This window comes from Lithobates pipiens, unplaced genomic scaffold (genome assembly GCF_037356315.1).
Source record: "Lithobates pipiens isolate NorthernLeopardFrog02 unplaced genomic scaffold, aLitPip1_a1.2 Scaffold_8, whole genome shotgun sequence".
NCBI lineage: Eukaryota > Metazoa > Chordata > Amphibia > Anura > Ranidae > Lithobates > Lithobates pipiens.
In genome coordinates this window covers 430604471-430630223 of record NW_027507903.1, presented here as the reverse complement: position 1 = coordinate 430630223, position 25753 = coordinate 430604471, and the positions used below count along the sequence as shown (strand labels likewise).

General features: G+C 44.5%; 1 protein-coding gene across 1 annotated transcript in view; it reads left to right on the top strand.

The window, feature by feature from the left end:
- MGAT4B (alpha-1,3-mannosyl-glycoprotein 4-beta-N-acetylglucosaminyltransferase B) overlaps positions 1-25753 on the top strand; it is an 820251-nt gene that overhangs the window by 704656 nt on the left and 89842 nt on the right. Inside the window, exons 10-11 of the mRNA XM_077474298.1 lie at positions 17996-18103; positions 21291-21484. Coding sequence (XP_077330424.1) covers positions 17996-18103; positions 21291-21484 — 302 coding nt within the window. The remainder of the gene's footprint in view (positions 1-17995; positions 18104-21290; positions 21485-25753) is intronic.

Genomic DNA, 25753 nt, shown 5'->3' with positions numbered 1-25753 from the left:
CTGTTGCTTCCCCAACTCGTGGTGCAAATGTTTTGCCCACTCAGTACGTGTCTGCGACACAGGTGCTGAGGCCAGTACTGGTCCCACTGCTGACCCCACAACCGTAAATAAGGAACGGGCCACTGCCTTTGCCTTCCTGTGCGTGGGGTCCTTAAACGCAGGAGTCCCCTCTACCGGGATTGTGGTTACTTTATTTAACCTGGATACTGGGGGGACCACGACCGGAGGAGCTGACCATTTTTTAAGAAGGCTCTCCTCACAGGGGTAATGCACCGCCATACCTTTTGGGACCAAAAAGGTCTTCCCCATTCCTTGTATATGAACTTATCAAAATAAATCAGATACGGAAACACCTTAGGTGCACGGGCTGGCTTATGGGACCCAAAAGGGACCGCTACTTCAGCAGAAGGAACTGCTGTATCCTGAATCTTCAAGATATCACGCACAGCTGTGATAAGTGCTCCAACAAGCGCTTTGTCTTGCGCAGACCCAGACAGGGACTCCTCCTCATTGTCCGATCGGCCTTGGTCAGCGTCATGTGAAACGACAGAGCAGGGGCCGCCAGTCTCAGCGGGGCCCGAGTCTGCGTCAGCACTCTCCCCAGAGGACGGGGGGCTGGGGCTGCTTTTTACCACCTTTGTCGGCGGTCCTTGATACGTTTGTTGCAAGGATGGAGGCGGTGTGCGGGCACAAAGTGTCCAAAGGCACTGCACTGTTTGCAGACAAGTCGGTTGCAATTGCCGGGAGTTCGGGGGAAGAAACACCAGTTTCTGAAGCCATGCTGATCCACCCTGTCTGCCACCCTTGGGGACATAGGACAGGTGCACAGTCTCAAACGCCTAGCTGCTGCAGACTGAGGGGCCCCCACCGCAGGACTCACAACCCTGAGTTCTGCGCCATTCAACTACAAGTGCCTGCGTCCTTTGTCAGCTCCCAGGTGTCCAGAGTGAGAAACTGCACTGTTCTGAGCAGCAGGGACCAGCGCTGAGCATAAAAACCGTGCTGGGCTACAACAAAATGGCCGCCAACCACCCAGTATAAGGGACCTAATCACAGGGAAAATGGCCTCCGAACAACAGCAAAATGGCCCCTGACCATGCTTTCCACTGAAGCACACCAAACATGGCCGACAAACAACTGCACACAGAGAAAAGACAGTGAAAATGGTGGCAGAACAGCGCTATGGCGATCAACATATGCAGACCTCCAGACACCCAGCGGGGAGACCACAGATACCTAGGGACACAGCCACTCAGCGCAGCCCCCCATCCAAGGTGAGAGCCCCCCGGGGAAATCATGGCTATAGGCACACACACCGCTCAGCAGTCCATCATTGTTAAATGTTACTAGAGCAGTGCCATACCAAGCTGACCAAGATCTCCCAGGAGCCAATGCAAAACCACAAATTACATACAGAAATGCAGCAGATAATTTAGGAAGTGAAACTAGATATAGATATAAATCAGGTAAGTGAACAGAAAAAAAAAAATTTGCCAATTCATTTTATGGATGTACATTAGTACTGCATGGTGAGGAGTGAAAAATGTGGCTGGAACTCTATTTTAATTAACTGAGTGTGACATCATGAATCTACAATGTTGAACTCTTTCACAATATTCAAATTTTTTGAGATACAGATTTTTGGGTTTTCACCAGCTGTAAGGCATAATCATCAAAATTAAAAGAAAGAAATACTTAAAATATATCACTCTGTGTGTAATGAGTTTCACTGTTTGAATTGAGTTACTGAAATAAATTAACTTTTTGATGATATTCAAATTTTTTGAGATGGACCTGTATACGAAAATGTCTAAAGTGCCCCAGGCAGCAAGTGGTTAAGTGTTGAGGTTTGTACTTTTTTGTTACTCTTGCTGGTGCCACAGTAATAAAGCATATTTTGTAGGTAGAATATTGAGGGTTTATGTAACTATGCCCCATTAGGCTGGGTTCACACTGAAGCGATGCGGGAACGCCGCAAATCCGCGGCGGGTTCCCGCATTGCATGCCTCCCACCGGCAGTTCACACTGCCCTATGTGGACTGCTGGAAGTGTCAGTGAAACCTTAATGACACCCCCAGATCAGTTCGCATATCGCAGTGCGATCTGCAAACTCGGACAGGAATCGGATCGCATGGTGTGAACACCCATGCGATCCGATTCTGCTGCGGACCAAAAAAAGGGTCCTGTGCGAGTTTGGAGCGGGTGCGATGCGAATCCAGCCATACTATCTGTATGGCTGAACTCGCATCGCACAGCGATCGCATGTGATTTGCACTGCAGTGCGGTGCGAATCACATCCGGGTCTCCCAGCCGCAGCGGTGTGAACCCAGCCTTAGGACCTACCCATTGGAAACACACACGCAAGTCAGCCTAAGGCAGAGGTGTCCAAACTTTTTTCAAAGAGGGCCAGATTTGATGAAGTGAACATGCGTGAGGGCCAAACATTTTGCCTGACATTCCTTAAACCATTAAAATGTGGTCTAAGTGTGTTCGTTCGAGCACTAATACACTGCCCAACAAGATTTCTCTTACCTCGTGCTCGTTCCCAACACACAGACAAATGCTCTACTCTTTAGGGGTACCGTTAATTCTTAATGGTACCCCACACATTGGAAAACGTGGGGTGTTTTTGGGGCAGTGCAATTTTAAAAAAAAGCATTTTTGTGGGTAGGGAAGCCCATTTAAATGAACAGGCTGCCCTACACGCAGCACGGAGCCACACAGATGTGAACCAAGGGCTTGTTCACATGTCAGGTTGGAGGGGCAGTAAAACCACATGGTTAAGCTGTTTTTCCCACCCCCAACTTCTCCCCCTTTAGCTACAGAGGGAGCAGCTGGGGGTGTACACTTGCTGTGGATGCAGCTGGAGGTATACCCAGGGTGAATGGGCCTGCACTGCAACTACCCCGCAACTGTGTGGATTGCACAGTTGCGGTATAGTGATGCTGTATTTACGGGCTCAAAACAGGTGGTGAAGAGGCAACATAATGCCTCTTTACTGCCTTTCAAATGCTGCTGAAAAGCGATCTGTGGATCTATTGCTTTTCAGAGGAGCAGCAGTCCTGGCTGCTATCACACACAAGCCCTAAAAAAGCAGTTCTGATGGTACAGGAATGGGGGGGGGGGGGGGATCCGGATTAAAAGTACCATACACACAGACACATGCACACATATACACACATGCATACAGACAAATGCACACACACACACATACAGACACATGCATACACACACATACATACAGACACATATGCACAAACATACAGACACATGCACACACATACATGCAGACACACATACAGACACATGCACACACATACACACAGACATGTAAAGACACATGAATAAAGCCCTTTTAAAATGAATCTAGCTTGTAGCACAGTACTGTACCTTTCCAGCTTCCTCATTCAGCTGGGTACTGCACTGTAGGGAGAAGCAGAGAGCACAGCACACTCCCCTGCACTTTCACTTTTGAGGCTGATGGAGCTTCTCACAGTGCCGATGTACAGTTCGGCAGGGGATCGGGCTCATGTGACAGCCCTGATCCCGCGGCACACTGGTTGAGAAAGGCTTGTTTAGATAACCAGACGGGCCGTTCAAAACTGGAGTGCGGGCTGCGATTGGCCCGTGGGCTGGACTTTGGACATGCCTGGCCTAAGGGTACCTCAGGTCTTTCAAAATTCCAGCAACGCCACTAGTTTCTACATAATTTATATACTAGGAGAAACTAAAAAAAATCTTGTGCCCAGGAAATTAGTTAAAGTGCATAAAATGTGTAAATTAATAATTCCTATGAATTTGGCTGCTGCGGATTAAAGCAAGTGATATATCATCAAAACACAAAAGTAAAATAGGTAATTTTATAGATAAACCGTGCATAGACATAAGACAAAATCTAAAACATGACCATAACAGACATGCTATAGCAATACAAAATAACATTAAGGCTAAGTAATCACATAAACAGTGATCCAAGTAAAAAGTCCCAGAAAAAAGAGTGCTCTTGCAGGTGTAAACAAAACAGGTGCTCCACTTTCCAGTGCCTCCAGTGTTCCCATACAGAGAAACACTTACCACAAGTTGTTGACCTACTATTGCTAGTCAGGTCAATAGCACTTGTGTTTGGGGATATACCCCTAAGTCTCCAATGGCTTGTTCCTATGGATTCTTCTCAGATTTATATACTGTATGTTAAGTCTCAAAATTTTGAGTACTGCGGCGACTAGCCAGGTCTTATTTATTTATTTTAGTTACTTATATAGCGCCATCAATTTACACAGCGCTTTACATATACATTGTACATTCACATCAGTCCCTACCCTCAAGGAGCTTACAATCTAAGGTCCCTAACTCACATTCATACATACTAGGGACAATTTAGACAGGATCCAATTAACCTACCAGCATGTCTTTGGAGTGTGGGAGGAAACCGGAGTACCCGGAGGAAACTCACGCAGGCACAGGGAGAACATGCAAACTCCAGACAGGTAGTGTCGTGGTTGGGATTCGAACCAGCGACCCTTCTTACTGCTAGGCGAATGTGCTAACCACTACAACACTAGGTCTTAAGAGTTACTCGCCACCGGTTGCTCCACCCAACTCCTGCCCTGCCCATAAGTCCACGCTTAAACACTCACTTGTAAATTATCTCATGTTAAATGTGTTATGCAGAATTAAGTTCCAAAAATTAGTACCGCCTCACCGCAGCCTCATCAGTGCAGCCTATCAGTACTCATCAGTGCAGCCTCATCACTGGCTATCAGTGCAGCCTCAAGGATCACCAGTGCTGCATATCAGTGCTGCTCCATAGTACCGCCTCATCAGTGGCCATCAGTGCAGCCTCATCAGTGCAGCCTATTAGTGATCATCAGTGCAGAACCATCAGTGCAGCCTCATCAGTGGCCATCAGTGCAGCCTTTTATTACCCATCAATGCAGCATATCAGTGCTGCCTTATTAGTGCAGCCTCATCAGTAAAGCCTATCATTGCCCTTCAGTGCAGCCTATTATTGCCTATAAGTGCAGCCATATCAGTGCAGCAGTGAGGAATCAGGAGGATGTGGCAGCCAGCTCACACAGAGCAGGTATCTCCCACTGAGACACAGCTTGTATATGAATAGCCGGCCACTAGACCCAAGAAGGGGGTCTTCGTTTTATAGCGGCTGGCTAGTCATATACAAGCTGTGTCTCAGCGGGAGATCCCAGCTCTATGTGATCCGGTTGGCTCTCCTCCTGACAGTTTTCTGGCTGATCGCTTCTGGCAGAACCTGTGTGGCTTTTTTTACAGGGCATCAGAGTGGCCGGGGGGCAGGGAGCCCCCTCTCCAGGCTGCTCAGATGGCAACACCGCTTCTGCCAGAAGTGATCAGCCAGGAAAATGTCAGCCCAGTGTGTCCCTGCTCCACACTCGCCCTTCACTAATTTTCACTTGCCAAGTGCGAGCAGGCGAGGGCTGCTGTATGTACTGTACTTTTGTGAATCATATTTCTTGATCATACATCACGGGACACAGGAACTCTTTACATAGTGGGTTATATAGGCACCTCTGGTGATTGGACACTGGTTAACCCCAATTAAGGAGAATTCCTCCCCTATATAACCCCTTCCATATGGGAGGCACCTCAGTTTTTTCGCCAGTGTCTATGGTGGTTGGTCACGTAAAACATGCGCTATGAAGAAAGCTTTGTGCAGGTCCCTGTGGGGGCCTAAGGGCTACAGCAAACTGGATCCATATCTCGGGCCGATATTTGACTCCCAAGATGGTATGGTACCCGGGCCTCGTCATCCGAAGAAATGAGGTTTGGCCTGTAAGTCCTCCTATTGGACGACTGGGCTCTGGGAAAACCAGACTTGGTGTACTGTTTACACATGTGGCACGAAAGTTTCTGGCAGAGTCTTTTACAAGGTCCAGGTAGGAGGTTCTTCTGAGAACCCCAGAAAAACCTGAAGGTTGGCAAACACTGCCCGCCGTGATGGGTGAAGGCTGGAATCTGTCTGTTTTCAGAAATTCCTGCGGCGAGGACAGGTAAGGGAAGTTAATCCTATATAAATGTATATTATGGATTTCTTCATTTGAGTAGTTGTATGTCTTACCTGGTTTCCACCACTAGAGGGAGTAAGAGCAGCCTGATGCATACTTACATGCCTTTCAGTACACATGCTCAGTGAAGCCTGGTTCTCCAGAGGTCTCACGTCTCCACTGCAGTCCCTGCCACAATAAGGTAATACAGGGTTCCCACGTAGTCTGGGGGTCCCACGCAGCTCTGATGAGATTCCTTTCCCCCCCTGGATTCTGGCGTGCGCGCTCCCGGGCTAATGGAGGAGGGGGGAGTGTGGTTGTGAGCCGTGCACGTTGGTGTGCACGGCGCTGTACTGCGCAGGCGCCAGGCGGCAGTTTTAAAAGCCCAGAGCGTCAGGGGGCTGTAAGTGTGAGACACAGGAGCTGTGGGCAGTAAGCATCCCAGGGGATTGGATCCAGGCAAACCTTAGACACCTACTCAGCATCAGGTTGTGCAGTATTAAGCATATATATTTATTGTGAGACTTTAAGCACAACAGTGATTGCACTTTATACTGGTACCTCTGCTTGTAGCTTAGGACTATGTCTCCTCGTAAGAGGGTCTCAGGGGGAGGTAATAGGGGGAACTGGTAAATCACCGTCTAGGTCCAGGGGTTCTAAAAATTCCTGTAAGTTACCATCCCCCCCTGCAGGACTGGAGCCAGCCTCACAGGACGAGTCAGTGCCCCTGTCAGGTTTTGCAGCCTCTCCTAATGTCCCAGCCCCGGTATATGTCACTGAGGACTCCCTTAGGGCTACATTGGAGGGTTTTGAAGGGAGAATCATGAATTTTATTTCTGCTTCCCTGAAAGATAGCAGGAAAAGGGGTAGATCCCCTCCCTCTGCTGAGATTCCTCTTTCAGATGATTCCCCTCCTCCCAGGCGCTCAGAAAACAGGTGCAGTATTATACTGAATTGGTGCGTACCACATTCAGAATGCCTGCTGCTGAAGTCGCTACGTCCTCTGTTTCTTCCCTGGGAGTCAGGAAAGTCCCACAACCTGCTTTTTCCTTCCCAATTCATCCCTTAATGGATAAATTGATGTATTAGGATTGGGGACATCCCGATAAAATGTTTACTCCTCCTAAAAGGTTTTCTATGCATTATCCTCTGGAGGAAAGTTTCACCAAGAAATGGGGGGTCCCATCTGTCGATGCGGCTGTTTCTTGTGTGAATAAAAACCTGACCTGTCCATTGGATAATGCTCAGGTATTTAAAGATCCAACTGATAAGAGGTTGGAAACATTATTAAAAGCCTCCTTTTCCATGACTGGCGCTGTAGTGCAACCTACAGTCGCAGCCATGGGGTTGTGTCAGTTCCTCAAGGAACAGGTTAAGCGGATGCTTGGCCTCCTTCCCAGTGAGGAAGTGGAGAATTATGCAGAAATACCTCAAATTCTGTGTTTCATGATTGATGCGACTTTGGATTCTGTCCAACAAGCATCTCGTTTGTCTCTCCTGTTGGTACACATGCGAAGGGCCCTATGGCTAAAGAATTGGGCAGCTGAGCTATCATGCAAGAAGCATTTGATTGGGTTCCCGTTTAAAGGGGAACGTCTGTTTGGAGAACAATTAGACAAATTCGTCCAAAAAATTTCAGGGGGTAAATCTACTCTCCTTCCAGTCAAAAAGAGCAAACGTCCGTCATTTAGGCGTTCTCTCTCTCTCCCGGAGCATCAAGCTCTAAGCAGTGGCGACGGCCTTCTCAACCCTCCTCTACAGGAAAGGCTCAGGGCCGGGCCCAGGGGCAGAAAAAGACTTGGGGGCGGAAGCCTGCCAAGCAGAGCCCAAAAGCTTCCTTGTGAAGGGAAGGCTTCGGCAGCTTTCTAAATTCAAGGATCCCCAGGGATCCAGTAAAGCAAAAACCGCTATTTCTGGCCTTAGATCACTTACTATCCCAAGGGGTGATAGTAGAAGTGGACCCAAAAGAACAGGGTTCAGGGTTTTACTCAAATCTCTTCAGTTTATGGCATCAATAGACATCAAGGATGCATATCTCCATGTGCCAATTTTTCCCGCACACCTAAGGTATCTAAGGTTCGCGGTACAGCGGCGCCATTTTCAATTTGTGGCCTTGCCTTTCGGGCTCACTACGGCCCCTCGAGTCTTCACAAAGATTCTGGACCCTCTCTTGGCAAACCTAAGACCTCAGGGTATAGCCATCATGGCTTATCTAGACGACTTGCTTCTCATGGAGAAAACAGTAGCGTTCCTGAACCACAGTGTTTCCAGAACACTAGAACACCTGGAACGCCTAGGTTGGATTATAAACCTAGAAAAGTTGTCCCTACAGCCTGCTACCAGGTTGGAATACCTGGGTATGTTTATCGACACCGCTCAGGGCAAGGTGTTTCTTCCAAGGCCAAAAGCCTTGGCCATCGGGGATCCGGTGCGCCTAATTCTGGGCAGGAGATCTTCCCCCATTCGGTCCTGCATGAGACTGTTAGGGAAAATGGTCGCCTCCTTCGAGGCCGTTCCATTTGCCCAGTTCCACTCAAGGCCTCTGCAAAGATGCATCCTTGCGGCTTGGAACAGGAAGCCCCAATCCTTGGATCTTCCTATGCGTCTATCCCCAGGGACGCGCAAGAGTCTCATCTGGTGGTTACAAACCGACAATTTGCTGAAAGGCAAAACCTTTCTTCCTCTTCCATGGAAGGTTATTACGACAGATGCCAGCTTGACAGGCTGGGGAGCAGTGTTAGAGGAGATGTGCTCCCATGGGGAAATGGTCTGCGATCGAGAAGCTATTACCCATAAATGTCTTGGAGATCCGGGCAGTTTATATGGCTCTCAAAAAGTGGTCTTCCAGACTACGGGGTCTCCCTGTTCGGGTTCAGTCCGACAATGCCACAGCAGTGGCCTATATCAATCACCAGGGCGGTACCAGGAGTCTGGTTGCGTAAAAAGAGGTGAATCGCATACTTGTCTGGGCAGAAAAGCATGTTCCATGCCTTTCTGCAGTCTTCATTCCAGGAGTGGAAAATTGGCAGGCGGATTTTCTGAGCCACCAGCAGTTGTGCCCAGGAGAATGGGCTCTGCAACCCGACGTGTTTTTGGACATATGTCGCAGGTGGGGTACTCCAGACGTAGATCTGTTTGCATCCAGGTTCAACAGAAAACTGGACAAATTTGTGTCAAGAGCAAGAGATACACTTGCTCAGGGCTCAGATGCTCTGACAGTTCCCTGGGATCAGTACAATCTGATTTATGCCTTCCCCCCGTGCCCGCTTCTGTCGCGTTTCCTGGGAAGAGTCAAAAGGGGAAACAAAGTCGGTCCTTTTGGTAGCCCTGGCTTGGCCTAGGCGACCGGGGTACGCAGAGATCATGAAGTTGGCAGTAGGCAGGCCATGGATCCTCCCTCTCTGGCCAGATCTGTTCTCGCAGGGTCCAATCTACCATCCTGCTTTACACAGTCTGAATTTGACGGTTTGGCTGCTGAGACCCACATTCTGAGAGACTGCGGACTTTCGGGGCCAGTCCTTTCTACTCTGGTCAATGCCAGAAAGCCGACCTCCAGGCTTATTTACTACAAAATCTGGAGGGCATACTGGTGTGAACTCAGGGAATGGCATCCTAGAAAGTATGTCATTAGCAGGATCTTGGCCTTTCTCCAGTCAGGCCTAGAAATTAATTTGTCCGTAAGCACTATCAAGGTGCAGATTTCGGCCTTGTCAGTATTATTTTAGAAGCCACTTGTATCGCATTCCCTGTTGCGGGCTTTCATCCAGGGGGATATGCGGATAAGGCCGCCAGTCAAACCTCCGGTATGCCCATGGGATCTAAATTTGGTTCTCTCGGCTTTGCAGGGACAACCTTTTGAACCTTTGCATCTGGCTTCATTACAGTGCCTTGCGAAAGTATTCGGCCTCCTTGAACTTTTCAACCTTTTGCCACATTTCAGGCTTCAAACATAAAGATATAAAAATTTTATTTTTTGTGAAGAATCACCAACAAGTGGGACACAATTGTGAAGTGGAACGAAATCTATTGGATTTTTGAAACTTTTTTAACTAATAAAAAAATGAAAAGTGGGGCGTGCAAAATTATTCGGCCCCCTTGCGTTAATACTTTGTAGAGCCACCTTTTGCTGCGATTACAGCTGCAAGTCGCTTGGGTATGTCTTTATCAGTTTTGCACATCGAGAGACAAAACGGCTCGAGCTCAGGAAGGTTGGATGGAGAGCATTTGTGAACAGCAGTTTTCAGCTCTTTCCACAGATTCTCAATTGGATTCAGGTGTGGAACTTTGACTTGGTCATTCTAACACCTGGATATGTTTATTTGTGAACCATTCCTTTGTAGATTTTGCTGTATGTTTGGGATCATTGTCTTGTTGGAAGATAAATCTCCGTCCCAGTTTCAGGTCTTTTGCAGACTCCAACAGGTTTTCATCCAGAATGGTCCTGTATTTGGCTGCATTCATCTTCCCCTCAATTTTAACCATCTTCCCTGTCCCTGCTGAAGAAAAGCAGGCCCAAACCATGATGCTGCCACCACCATGTTTGACAGTGAGGATGGTGTGTTGAGGGCGATGAACTGTGTTGCTTTTACGCCAAACATGTCGTTTTGCATTGTGGGCAAAAAGTTGGATTTTGGTTTCATCTGACCAGAGCACCTTCTTCCACATGTTTGGTGTGTCTCCCAGGTGGCTTGTGGCAAACTTTAGATGAGACTTTTTATGGATATCTTTGAGAAATGGCTTTCTTCTTGCCACTCTTCCATAAAGGCCAGATTTGTGCAGTGTACGACTGATTGTTGCCCTTTGGACAGACTCTCCCACCTCAGCTGTAGTTCTCTGCAGTTCATCCAGAGTGATCATAGGCCTCTTGGCTGCATCTCTGATCAGTCTTCTCCTTGTCTGAGCTGAAAATTTAGAGGGACGGCCAGGTCTTGGTAGATTTGCAGTGGTCTGATACTCCTTCCATTTCAAAATGATCGCTTGCACAGTGCTCCTTGGGATGTTTAAAGCTTGGGAAATCTTTTTGTATCCAAATCCAGCTTTAAACTTTTCCACAACAGTATTATGGACCTGCCTGGTATGTTCCTTGGTCTTCATGATGCTCTCTGCGCTTTCAACAGAACCCCGAGACAGAGCAGGTGCATTTATACAGAGACTTGATTACACACAGGTGGATTCTATTCATCACCATCAGTCATTTAGGACAACATTGGATCATTCAGAGATCCTCGCTGAACTTCTGGAGTGAGTTTGCTGCACTGAAAGTAAAGGGGCCGAATAATTTTGCACGCACCACTTTTCAGTTTTTTATTTGCTAAAAAAGTTTAAAATATCCAATAGATTTCGTTCCACTTTACAATTGTGTCCCACTTGTTGGTGATTCTTCACAAAAAATTTAAATTTTATATCTTTATGTTTGAAGCCTGAAATGTGGCAAAAGGTTGAAAAGTTCAAGGGGGCCGAATACTTTCACAAGGCACTGTAGTTCTTTTGACCAAAAAATTGTTTTTCTTGGTAGCTATTTCCACGGCTAGAAGAGTGTCAGCAGCTCTCTCCAGCAAAGAGCCGTATCTAATTGTTCATAAGGACCGGGTGGTCATGTGCCCCAACAGGTCCTTTCTACCTAAGGTGGTTTCGGGGGTTCCATTTGAATCAAGATGTAATCCTACCATCCTTTTTTCAGGACCCACAGTCCGCAGAAGAAGAATCTTTGCACACTTTGGATGTGGTTACGGCTCAGATAAGGAAAACTGATTGCTTATTTATTTTGCCGAAAGGCCCTAGGAAGGGCCAGGAGGCATCAAAATCCACTCTCTCAAGGTGGATTAGACAGATTTTTTTTTCAGGCCTATAGTGTTAGAGGGAAAATCCCTCCTTTTCAAGTGAAAGCGCACTCTACTAGGGCTGTAAGTGCTTCTTGGGCAGTGCATCACCAGGCCTCCCTGGCTCAGATCTGTAAGGCTGCAACTTGATCATCAGTCCACACATTCACCAGATTCTATCAGGTGGATGTCAGAGGGCAAGAGGATATCGCCTTTGGGCGCAGTGTACTGCAGGCTGCGGTTTAGGTCCTCCGGCCCATGTCAGTCTATAATTATGATCTGTGTCTCCCTCCCCTCAATCTGAGCATTGCTTTGGGACATCCCACTATGTAATGAGCTCCTGTGTCCCGTGATGTATGATCAAGAAAATAGGATTTTTATATACAGCTTACCTGTAAAATTCTTTTCTTGAGAGTACATCACGGGACACAGGGCTCCCACCCCTCTTGGGTTTTACGTGGTTTCCTATTGCTTTACTACAAAACTGAGGTGCCTCCCATATGGGAGGGGTTAAATAGGGGAGGAATTCTCCTTAATTGGGGTTAACCAGTGTCCAATCACCAGAGGTGCCTATGTAGTGAGTTCCTGTGTCCCGTGATGTACTCTCAAGAAAAGGATTTTACAGGTAAGCTGTATATAAAAATCCTATTTTATCCATTACGCATTTAGTGCTTATAGTTTAGAATTAGCACACAGAGATTGTGTTATGTTCCTCTCTCTCATTTCAGGTTGGCTGAAAACAACCGTCTTTTATCCTGTGATCTTTTACTTTTACAGTCCTTTAGCTAGGATTGTGATTGCCCTTGTCTGACATGCAGATAGCCTTTATAGACAGAACCTTCAAATCTGCATATATAAAACTATAATGAAACCACTTCACAGAAAATAATACAGTGAAACTCATATTGAAACCTGACTTGCGGGTAATTTATTAGCTCAAAATGTACTAACTCATGTCACGTTATAGTTTCACTTTAGAGGGCATTACAGTAGTATACTTTCCTTGTAGAGAAATGAAAAAAAGGCCTCCCACCACTTATACATATCCAACCTCTGGGAGTAGCAGCCAGGCAGTGAATTCATTCCTGCAGCAGAGCTACACTGTAAGGGCCTATGTTGACGGACGTTTTTTTTTTCCGCTTTGCCATAGTTTTGCATTCTCATACAAGTTTATCTGAATGCAAAACCTGCTTGATTTAAGAAGATCAAGCTTGCAGGTTAAATGTACCCATCATTGAATTCTGAACAATCTCAGAAGCATATCAAACTGTTATCTTCATCACAAACATTGAAACAGGCTATAAATCTGCTGTAGAGTATCATGCTTTTGACTGCTGTTCTGTTTGAAAGTAGGTATTTATACTGTCAAAAATGTAGATACCAGTAGAACAAGGAAAACAGGGCTCTGCTTGAGGTAGAAATGCTTTAAAATTATGTAATTAAACATTTTTTCCCTTGTTTCTGCAAAAAAATGTAAAGTAAAATGCATCCCCAATTCCAAAAAGTTGGGACTTTTTGGAATCTGCCTAAAAAAAATGCAATGATTTGCAAATCACATAAACCCATATTTTATTCACAATAGATAACATTAGATGTTTAACTGGTTGTTGACCACCAGCTGTCAAATGACGGCCAGGTGGTGCCGCTCTTGTGGTGGTAGGGTGTCATATGATGGCCTCCCATTTAAACAGGGAATGCGCGCGATCATGCGCGTGCATCCCTGTTCCTTCGGTGGTGGCGTGTCACGGAGACACCGCTCGCCAACGAGGGGGGTGAACAGCCATTGGGTATGGCTGTTCACCATGGAATCGGCCGTGATGAAGATGGCGCTACCCCCACTGTGCACGGCACATGCGTGCAAGCATCTCGGTGGCGGCGTGTTCCCGGGAACACTGCTCGTCACCAACGCTGGTAAACAGCCATTGGCTGGCTGTTTACCCACGTGATCGGCTGTGATCCTTTCACAGCCGATCACTAAATGTAAACAAACCGAGGTAACGAGATGTTACCGGGTTCTCCTCCTCACCGATCGTGTGTGAGAAGGAGATTGCAGTAACATCTTGTTGCCGCTTACAGTACACACCAATCACACTGATTCCCCCCCCAATAAAGAGGACCTGTCACCACCCGTCACAGTCCATCAGAGTATCTAAGTACCTGTCACAGTCCATATGAGTACCCAAGTACCCGTCACAGTCCATATGAGTACCCAAGTACCTGTCACAGTCCATCAGAGTACCTGTCACTGTCCATCAGAGTACCCGAGTACCCATCACAGTCCATATGAGTACCCGAGTACCTGAGTACCTGTCACAGTCCACCTGAGTACCTGAGTACTCGTCACAGTCCATATGAGTACCTGAGTACCTGTCACAGACCACCTGAGTACCCGTCACAGTCCATATGAGTATCCGAGTACCCGAGTACCTGTCACAGTCCATCTGAGTACCCGAGTACCTGTCACAGTCCATGTGAGTACCTGTCACCAGCCCATCAGAGTACCCAAGTAACTGTCACCAGCCCATCAGAGTACCCGGGTACCTATCTGCAGCCCATCAGAGTACCTGAGTACCTATTTGCAGCCCATGCCTCATAGAATATAGGTTGGGGTGTTTACATTCCAAAATTGGGTAATTTTGTGGGTAGTTCCACTGTCCTGGTGCTCCTGGACCTTCAAAAGTGTGATAGGTAGGTAGGAATGAAATTAGATGTGTCATTTATGCTTGTAGAACACCTGAAGGTACTACTTCAATGTTGGGCCTCTGTATGTGGTCAGGCTATGTAAAAGTATCAAACATGTGGTATCGCTATTATCAAGAAGAGTAGCAGAATGTGTTTTGGGGTGTAATTTTTGCTATATACATGCTATGTGTTAGAAATATCTTATAAATGGACAACTTTGTGTAAAAAAAAACAATGCGTTTTCATTTTTTTCCACAACTTCCAAAAACTTCTGGGAAAAAATTAACTGTTCAAAAGACTCATTCTGCCTTATAGATTATACGTTGGGGTGTTTGCTTTCCAAAATGGGGTAATTTTGTGGGCAATTCCATTGTCCTGGTGCTCCAGGACCTTCAAAAGTGTAATAGGTGGTTGTGAAATGAGATGTGTCATTTTTGCTTGTAGAACGCCTGAAGGTGCTACTTCAATTTTGGTGCTCTGTATGTGGCCAGGATGTGTAAAAGTCATACACATGTGGTATTGCCATACTCAGGAAGAGTAGCAGAATGTATTTTGGGGAGTAATTTGTTGTATGCATATGCTGTGTGTGAGAAATAACCTGATAATACGACAATTTTGTAAAAAAAAAAACAAATTTTGCAAAGAATTGTGGGAAAAAATCTTAAAAAAATAAAAACTTAAATAAAAACTCACCATGCTACTTACTTAATACCTTGGAATGTCTACTTTCTAAAAAGGGGTAATTTGGGGCTATTTGTACTTTCCTGACTTGTTAGTGTCTCAAGAAATGAGATACACCTGCTGTACTGAAGGCCTGATCAGATGTGATCAATTTTCAGTGATTGGCACCATAGTTTGTAGACTCTATAACCTTCTCTAGATTCTTGGAATATTTTGATGCTATTATGTACTGTAGTTGATGGTATATTTAAAGTCTTTGCAGTTTTACATTGAGGGACATTATTCTGAAATTGTTCGACAATTTTTGGACACAGCTTTTCATAGATTGGTGAACCTCTGCTAACTTTACTTCTGAGACGCGGACTCTCTAACATGCTCTTTTTATACCCAATCATGTTACTGACCTGTTGTCAATTAACCTAATTAGTTGCAAAATCTTCTTCCAGCTCTTCCTTGTTTGTACCGCTTACCTAGCCTGATTTTTGTTGTCCTTTCCCAACTTTTTTCAGATGTGTGCAGCCATTGTACATTTTCTGAGTTTAAATAGAATTCTATTTTCTATTGTGAAAGGATAAGGGGTTTATGAAATTAGCAAATCCTTGAATTGTTTTTATGTGAATTTTACACAGCGTCCCAACTTTTTTGGAAATGGGGTTGTACAAAAATGTCTTTGGAAGATATACATTTGCACACATCTACACAAGTGAATGTAAAGCAATAAAACAAGTACTTTTACTTGAATTTTAAGCGTGAAATCCGTTGACCTTGCAAGGATTGGTATGAATCGTGAGGAGGAACCCCTTGCCAAAAAAAAAAAAAAAAAAAAGCATAGGGTCCCCCCCGACAATACCAGACCCTTTGTTCTGGGGTATGGAACTTAAAAAAAATGGCATGGGGTTCTCTCCCCGAAAACCATGTCAGATCCTTAAGCGAGTACGCAGCCCAGCGGGGCAGGTCAGGAAAGGGGGGGGCGCGAGCAGTGTCCCCTTCTGGACTATACCAGGCTACATGATCTCAACAGGAGGGGGGTAGGTGCCTTGGGGCAGTGGGAGCTCTGCTCCCCCCCCCACTCCTAAACACCTTGTCCCCATGTTGATGGCGACAAGGGCCTCTTGCTGACAACCCTGGATGGTGGTTGTCGGAATCTGCTGGCAGGAGGCTTAACAAAATCTGGAAGTTCCCTTTAACAAGGGGGCCCCCAGGTCCTAGCCCCCCACCCTATGTGAATGAGTAGGGGTACAAAAATCGCAGATGACCGCCATTACTAGTAACAAAAAAATGATAATAATAAAAATACCATAAATCTATCCCCTAATTGGTAGACGCTATACCTTTTGTGCAAACCAATCAATATATACTTGTTTTTAGTATAAAAAAAAAAAATGTAGCAGAATACAGTTTGGCCTAAATCGATGACGAACATTCGATTTTTTTTAAAGATTTTTATTGGGTTTTATAGCAGAAGGTAAAAAAAATAAAAAAATTATATATATATATATATATATATATATATATATATATATATATATATATATATATATATATATATATATATATATATATAAAATTTATTTTCATTTTTTTTCAAAATTGTCAGTCTTTTTTTTGTCTATAGCAAAAAAAAAAAAAAAATAGAAAACCACACAGGTGATCAAATACCACATAAAGAAAGCTCTATTTGTGGGCTGCGTGGATTTTGGGGGGGGGCAATTTTTTTTTATTTTGGCATGGGAGTTCTCCTTAAAATCCATACCAGACCGAAGGGCCTGTTATGAAATTGGGGGGAGCCCTACGCCATTTTTTGTTTTTTCATTTCTTTGTGGGGTTCCCCTTCAAGATCCTCAGAGCACAAGTCGCATGCCAAGGTCAGATCAGTTAAGATGATAATTGACTTTGATCCAATGATATTCAATGGGCTGTAGTAGGACCAAAGCCGGACCGAAGTAGTGCGTGAACCTTTTTCAAAGCCGGACCGACTTGTTGGACCAGTTAAGATGGCTCTCATAGGGAACCATTAATTTATACACATCACGCGAAGTGCTTCCAAAGTCAGAACATATGTCGTACCAGTGTGAACCCAGCCTAAATCCTGATAATAAGTACAAAGTGTTAACAGGCTTGTCACCACATGTCACTGGGTCATGGGAAATATACTGCTTTCAGGGACTGGTGCTGTGTCCTGCATTTTGTTTATGATGTATAGAATAGATGTCACACAGCATGTAGAATGACTGAACGTATATCCAGAAGATAGTGTTACTATGCTAAAGCTGAAAAGGGTATTTTTTCAGTTTATGTTGAGTCCAGTTTTATATTCTTGTACAATGATTGATTTGCTTTCAGACTGTCTAAGGCAAGAGGATGCAGTCCCCTCTTGCACTCATTCCCCCTCTGTTCAGACTCCTATGTACAGGATACTTCCTGTAGGCTTCAGTAAAAGATGAGCAGGGATGTGATTAATTTGTCTCTAAATAATTAGGAGTGTGTAAGGCTTTACTGCGCTATGCACTGTTTTGATTAGATTAGAGGGTGTTTTGATTCCTTTACTCCCTTCTCACCATAACCTGTATGGTTATACTTTATCATTTCAACTTCGAAGAGACTTTAGATTGAGGGGAGTTTCCTTGGTCTGTAGAGTCACAGACCCAGAATAGTATTACCAGAACACACCAGGTTCCTTCCTGACAACAAAACGATTTTATATAGTAGGGTAGCTTTGTTCGTTTATTTGTGCTTTGGCTGAAATATGTGAGATCTGTGCTGTGTTAAAATGTAATGTATATGTTTATTTTTCAGAAACATTGCGACCGGCAAAAAGCAAACCTTCGGATCCGATTTAAACCTTCCTTGTTCCAACATGTAGGGACCCACTCGTCATTAGCAGGAAAAATTCAGAAGCTAAAGGTATGGTGATTGAAGAACCTTAAGAACTTTGCTTAGGCATGGCAGTGTTTTTCCTTCTCTATAATTATATGTATTCAAAACAGGATATCCTCTTGATTTCTATTTTTGGGAACTCCTCACCGGAGTTCCTGTCTTAACCCTTTCACTGCCAGGTCCGTACACCATATGGACCTCATATCTCCTTCTCCTATAAGCCTACGATCACGTCAATGACCATAAGCTTATATCAGAATTGTTTAACAGACTCTGGTGAACAATTCTATAACTCTGATCAGCGGATTACAACCCGCTTATCAGAGTTATTAACCCATAATGTCCCCTGCCTCTCCACCTCCCTCCGCTAACTTTCACTTTTAACTACTCCCCCTACTCTCCTCTCTTATCCCCTTTACTCCCTTCTTCCTCCCAGCACTGATTACCCCCCTCCACCTGATCCGACTCCGCCCAGCAAGCCTGCTCTCCGCAGCCACCATTATTAGCCAGCATCCCTCCTCTACCACTCCCGCCGGCTTCAGGTGCTGCTTGGGGTTGGCTCCAGATGTGTCCCCCCAATACCTCTGATCCCCCCCAAACTGCCCTGCACCCCCGATCCATGGCCGATCCGAGCAGCATCTCTTTTTCCTTCACGCAGCCTGCAGCTTCTCCCTGCACAGATCTCCCGATCTGCCAGGCTGGAGATCATAGCTGGGGGGGAGGGGTGGGGGTGAAGTTGTGGCTTGGGGGGCTTTGGTATACATGTGTATACCAAACCCTTTCTTGCACAATGAATACAGGCAGAAATCGCTGCTATATCCACTGACAGCTGATCATTGTAACACTGAGTGTTACAATGTATCAGACTGTCATTTTATAAATGAATGGATTTCACTCATTCATGTAAAGTGCTACAGAGAAAGGGACTATCTTCAGTCCATTTCTTTGTCTCAAAAAAAGAGATATGGGGGTCTGTTTAGACCTCTGATATCTCACCAAAGACACCCCCCCCCCCTCCAAAAAAATAAAAACTGTAAAAATTTTAAAAAGGGACAAAAACAAAACCCACTCTACGGCTTCCTCAGCTTCTCCTCACAGCAAACCTAATCTATTTTGATTGGCCAGGAGAAGCCGGAAGACAATAGCGAATATTAGTTTGTTATTGTCACAAGTGGGTGGGTTCAACCTTTTTTAAGCCAATTAGCGCCCCTAATGGACCGGTCGCTTCTGATAAGACCTCTTTTACATGGAGCGGACTCTGTCAAGCAGATTCGCCTGCTCAGCAGGCAATCTGTCTGCTGATCCCCACTGAGCAGGCAGATGAAAGGTCTGTATCAGCTTCACTGATGCAGAGTGGACACAGCCCACTATTCTCTATGGGGCGGTCGGATGGAAACGGACCACCTGTTCATTTCCATCCAATGCTAGATGGATGGGGAACATGTCCATTTACATCAGCCTCTCATTAGAGAACAATAGGTGGTCCGCTTGAAAAACGGACAGGCGTACCTGATCGGTCTGCTTGTGTGAAAGGGGTCTAAGGCCTTATTTACACAGGGCATACACAGCGTACCTTTACGGGGATGCACGGGTGTTCAGTGCATCTCTGTGTAGACAGTCCCATTGATGTCATTTAGGATGAAGCCCTTGCACGAACAGAGCCATTTCTCCCAATTTTACATCAATGTAGGTCCGCATGCATGTCCCTGTGCTCACTCTGTCTGCATTTGGGGTCATATACCCACACCCACACGGATGTCAGATTGGCAAGAGCAGCTATGCCTGTGCAGGCATTGCATCCCAAAGTACATAAATGAGACTGCCTGTACAGGGATGCATGAAACACCTGTGCATCCCTATGCGGGTAAACATGGCCCTCCATGGGTGTACGATGCTTTAGTAGCAATTTAGTTGTACACTATTAATAATTTTTGTGTATTTTTAGCGTAAATATTGATTTGATAAACGTTTGCGCAAATATCTCGCTGCCTTAATCAGTAGCACCTTCTTTTTATTCTACTGGTCAAGTGCTTTCAGAAAATGTTTGGTTTGGGGGTCTTTTGCAAATCCCGAAAGCTGTAAGTGAAAAATGAAAACCTCCAGATTTTTTGAGAAATTTTTAGGTACGTTGAATTTTCACCATTTTGCAAAAAGGTGCAATTTAAAATTTACAAATATGTATTATTTATTAACTCCATACAGGTTAAGCTTTAATATTTTGTAGGGATTTAGCAGGAATTTTGTAAAATTAGCTGTGATTTTGTCTGCTAATAATGGTTTTAGTGTATTTTTTTGCAAATATATTGGTTTGATAAACATTTGCGCAAATACCGTGGGGTCTAAAATATCTGTAGCACCTTCTTTTTATTCTAGAGATCATATGCTTTTATATGGTTTTGGGGGTCTTTCACAAATTCTGAAAGCTGTAAGGAAAAAAATTAAAACCTTCAGATTGTTAGAAAAATTTGGATATTTACTTTTTTGCGTACGTTCAAATTTCACCATTTTGGAAAAAGGCACAATGTAAAATTACAAATGTTTGTTATTTATTAACTCAATACAGGTTAAGCTTTTATATTTAGTAGGAATTTTGTAAAATTTGCTGTGTATTTATCTGCTAATCAGGATTTTAGTGGCTTTTTAGTAAAAATATTGTTTTGATAAACATTTTCACATATATATATATATAGGGACCTTAGAAATCAGTAGCACCTTTTTTTTATTCTACTTGTCATGTGTTTTCAGAAAATATATGGTTTGGGGGGTCTTTTACAAACTTTGAACGCTATAAGCTATAAGTGAAAAATAATAAATCAAAGGAAAAATTGCAAAAATGGTCTGGCCACCTGAGGGTAAAATGGAGCACAGGTCCTGGCAGCAAAATAATTAAAATCATTTTCTTCACTTTACTGCTGCAACTGGAAAGCCAAGCAAGGGTATCATAATGCTCTTTAACCAGTCTAAATATGCATAAACACTTTATGAGCAAGAGTGTGATGCCTTGATAATGACCAGTTGATGAAGAGGAAGAGAGGATGTCTAATTTTTTGGAGGCTGTAAAGAAGCCAGAAACTGACCATTATTTAACAGCTATACTGTTATGAGTTTTATTTCCAATGCTAGTATATGCAAAGAAATGCTTCAGAGCAGCAAGTGATAATAACAGTGAGTTTCTGGTGTCCCTCTTGTTATCTGATATTTCTGTTTCATTCAGGACAAAGACTTTGGGAAGCAAGCTCTACGCAAGGAGCATGTGAATCCAGCTGCTGAGGTCAGCACTAGCCTAAAAACTTACCAACATTTTACTTTGGAGAAGGCTTACCTGAGGGAAGACTTCTTCTGGGCATTCACACCAACTGCAGGAGACTTTGTACGCTTCAGGTTCTTCAAGCCCTTACGGGTGGAAAGGTCTGTAAATGTTGTGTTAGTTTGTACATTTATTTTATGGAGTCTGGATGCTTTCGGACTTTTCAAAGTGTATAGAATTTCAGAGCATTGCTATTTAGAGAGTAGATTATATTGTGTTGCCAATATACCATGCTTTCTTTTTGGTATAGTACAGGACACCGATCTTTATTTATAATGGCTGCACCTTAAAGCGGAACTTTACCCATAACAACTTGATAAAAAATAATGTTCTTTAGCAAGGAACATACATTCCACATTAATAATTATGCTACCAAAATTAGTGTGTGCTGTAAATTGCCTCCAGCATTGCTCCAGTTTCTTCTTGCTGGAGGCAGCCATTTTGCTGAAGCCCAGAGCCCCTGAACAGCAGTAAATCCTTAAGTGGAACCCATTGATTTAATGATTTCAAAAAAAGTTACATTCCTGGAATGCTGCCGGGATTGCTAACTCACATTTGCTTGTGTTTTCAGTCCAGCTGTCACACCATTAAATGGCTGGTGTCATAACTGATCGCATGTGCAGCACCATGGCAGTTCAAACTAAAGCAGCTTCTTTGGCTGTAAAGTATAGGAGGGCTTAATTCTGCTTTAAGACCCCTTTCAAACTGGAGGTGTTTTTCAGGCGCTAAATGGCTAAAAATAGCGCTTGTAAAGGGCCTGAAAAATGCCTCCCCTTCAGCCCCAGTGTGAGAGCCCAAGTGCTTTCACACTGGAGTAGTGCGCTTGCAGAACATTAGAAAAAGTCCTGCAAGCAGCATCTTTGGAGCGGTGTATACACCGCTCCTCCACCGCCCCTACCCATTGGAATTCACTTTTCGGGTGCCTTTAACCCTTTCTTGGGCCCCCCAGCAGGGGTTTAATGCCTTCCACTAGCGGCGTGTTACCACTAATGTGGAGCAGTGCCAGTGTGAAAGAGGTCTAAGGATGTCAGCAGATCGGCCTCTACAAACTCAGTAGTGCCTAAAAATGGAGAGCAACTGAGCATGTGCAGAGAAAGCTGAGACAGTGTATTACTGAATTTTAAACAGAATGGACACTTATTTTTGTTTTTTAATCAGAAAATAGTTTTTATTTTTGTTTTGCTCAGTATACAGACCAAAGCAATCAGTGTACAATCATATATCCGTAAAATCAGGAGAAAACCAAACAAAGATGAATATACAGCTAAGGCATTGCATTATACAGGTCTGTGAAAAACTTTCTCCGTTTAACATTGCTAATATTGAGGCACAAAAAAACAAAAGGATATTACATGAAAACAACCAGTGCAGTACTTATAGACCTTTCTAACCCAACAATATATTTGGTCACAGAGATATGGTTATGGTACCTCTACCCCTTGACATCTATGCTATCGTCTTGTGTTCCATATGGTCTCCCATATATAACATCCACCGTGTTACCATTCGCCTTGCCTCACCCCAACAATAATCTCTCCAGAATCAGTTGATGAGGGGCTAGGCCAGGGGTTTCCAGCCACGGCTGCCACATTGATTGTAATTTACATGGGGCATTTCTATGTTGGTATGTTAGTTTTTCTCTTATCAATAATTTATTAACACTCTCCACCCATTTCTTCTTAGTGGGTACTCTCGGGGTGATCCACAGTTGTGCTATTAGTTTACGAGCCACATATAATAGACGTAATATCGGCGTGTGAGTTAGCGGAACCAGCGTTTCCTCTTTCAATGCCACAATAAACATATATATATCATGAGGTATTAATGTAGTGAAAACCTTGGATACTGTATCTATGATCTCCCTCCAGTACCTGAAGAGTTTGGGGCATTTCCAAAGCATGTGAAGGAGATCCCTATTGTCACGTTCACACTTTGGACATAGGGGGAGTCCCTGAGTCCCTATTTGTAAAGTTGGTACACTGGCAAAAGCTTATTGTCCCGCACCAGTTGGTTTAGTGCTGGTGGAGATAGGTAGTTTGTCTTGAAAATGATTCAAGTAGTTATTATATTCTCCCACTGCTTGTGGGACCTCTGGATATTGTGCAATAAACCCTGCCAGACACTTTAGGACCTCGGACGTATACGGTGTTGGTACATATATACCTGCTAATAAACAAGTCATTCCATGGATTTTGCATAATAAAAATATATATCTCCCTCCTGGGTCCATAACTTTCCTAGAGCAATGGAATTGTACATTCTGATCTACTAGAATGCTCACCCCCCTGGAGTAAGCAGAATATGTGGAGTGAAATTGTATCTCATACCTCCGGGGAAGTATGCTAGGGGGAGGGTCTGGGGAGAAGTGCGTCTCCTGCAGGCACACGATGCCTGCCCCCATTGATTTAGGATGCCTGAGGACTTCCATTATCTTTACTGGAGTCCCACCTCTAACATTCCATGATAGTATTTTTAAATTAGCCGCCATAAATACACTTTACCATCATTATTATCCACATATACGTTTTGTTTTTGTATGTATATATATATATATATATATATATATATATATGCGCTAGAAAACAGGTATGATCGTGCATATTGCCATTACCAGTAACATAGGTGGTAACCTATGCAAAGTCCATCTTCGTGGGAGAACTATGTCAAGGTGCCTGCGGGTTAAAACAAAAATATGAGTATGCATTGACAAAAGGTCTGGAGTCTACACATGGTTGTTGTGCAGTGTCCAACTGTGTGACCCAACTGGGCTCTCAGCCAAATAGGCTGCGCGGTAAACTGTTCCAATGCATCCACCATGGGGAGGAGAAGGCTGTGGAAACTCCCAATAAACCCGAGGGTAAATTGAAGATGGGGTTTCACGCCGACAGCGTGTGTGGTATACCACACTATTCAGAAAATTACAGTGTTCTCCTTAATCTGCCTTGACAATAAGTAAATGTGACTAAACATGACAACTGTTAGTGACGTATAACCAGTGGAACAAGAGGTCAAAACCATGTGCCCATGTGCCAATGGTGCAACTTGAAAACAAACCAGGGTAGTGCACTGAGTATCAGATGGCCAACCTTCAGGTTGGGACGTTGTTCCTCTCCTTGGCTGCTTTGAGTACTCAGTCCTCCCGATCCAGCCATTGTGCTGCAGAGGTGGGGCAGTCAAAAAAAGTGGACTTCTCCTAGTGCGACCACCCGAAGTCGGGCAGGGTATAACATGGCGTATTTCAAGTTAAAGTCCCTCATCCTCTTCTTGACATCTATGAACTTTGCACGTTGCTTCTGCAGCTTGGCCGAAAAGTCAGGGTACAGGGAGATTTTAGAATTTTCTATGGCCAACTTTCCGCCCATGGTCCTGGCTTTAGAGAGAATGGCATCCCTGTCCTTATAGTTCAATAGTTTGAATAGGAATGCACGTGGATGACTGCCCGGTGGGACAGGACCCTGTGTGCCCTTTCAACCGCGAAAAAGTGGGGAGAAAGTTTCCTTGCCAAAGGTAGTGATTAACCAATTTTCAATGAAGGCCACAGGATCCTTGCCCTCGGATCTTTCTGGTATTCCCAGTGCCCGCACATTATTGCGTCGCATGCGGTTTTCGAAATCGTCCAGCCGTGCCGTGTGCTGATCTGTTAGGTGACAGTTGTATTGTAGGTCCCTTTGCATGGGGGTTATATCATCCTCAACTGCATCCTCAACAGACAGGTTACATGTTGTGATCGCGGAAAAGATGTCCCTAAGAGTGGGTTCTGTGCTGTCTGATGGTGGGGAGGCGGGAGGCCCTGTGAACAAGTCACTGTGTTCCAGTCTGGAGATGATCCATCCGCATCCTCCCTCTGGGAGCTTTTCCTCCATATAGAAGCTTCTGCGCTGCCTCCTTGTACAGCTCCCTGGATGAGCGCTGAGATCGTCATGCGGGCCCTGGTTCTGTTTTGACATGCTTTTGGATGATTCAAGTAGCGGTGTACCGGTTTGCTAGCTCCACTGGGTCCGTGTGGTTCGATCGCTGTTTGTTCTGGTCCAAGTTGGGTTCTCAGCAGGATGTTTTCCTGGATTCTCGGCGGAGAGGAGAGCAAGTGCGACCGTCTACATTCGCTGCTAAGCCACGCCGTTATTTTTAATGTTTGACATAGCTATACCTGCAAAAGGGGCCAGCTTGAAGTCATCTATCAGGACTTCGTTTTCTGACTAAAGTTTCAATTTAAGGTGATTTAAGAGGCTTTGCCAGTGTTCAAACTTAGGACTGTCCCTTCTATAACCACCTCCTACCATGTGATCGTCGTCTTTTTTTTTTTGCTATTGTTCTCAGGTAATGCATGCATCTCTGTGAAGAGAGGATAGATTTAGTGTTTTTGTTTTCTA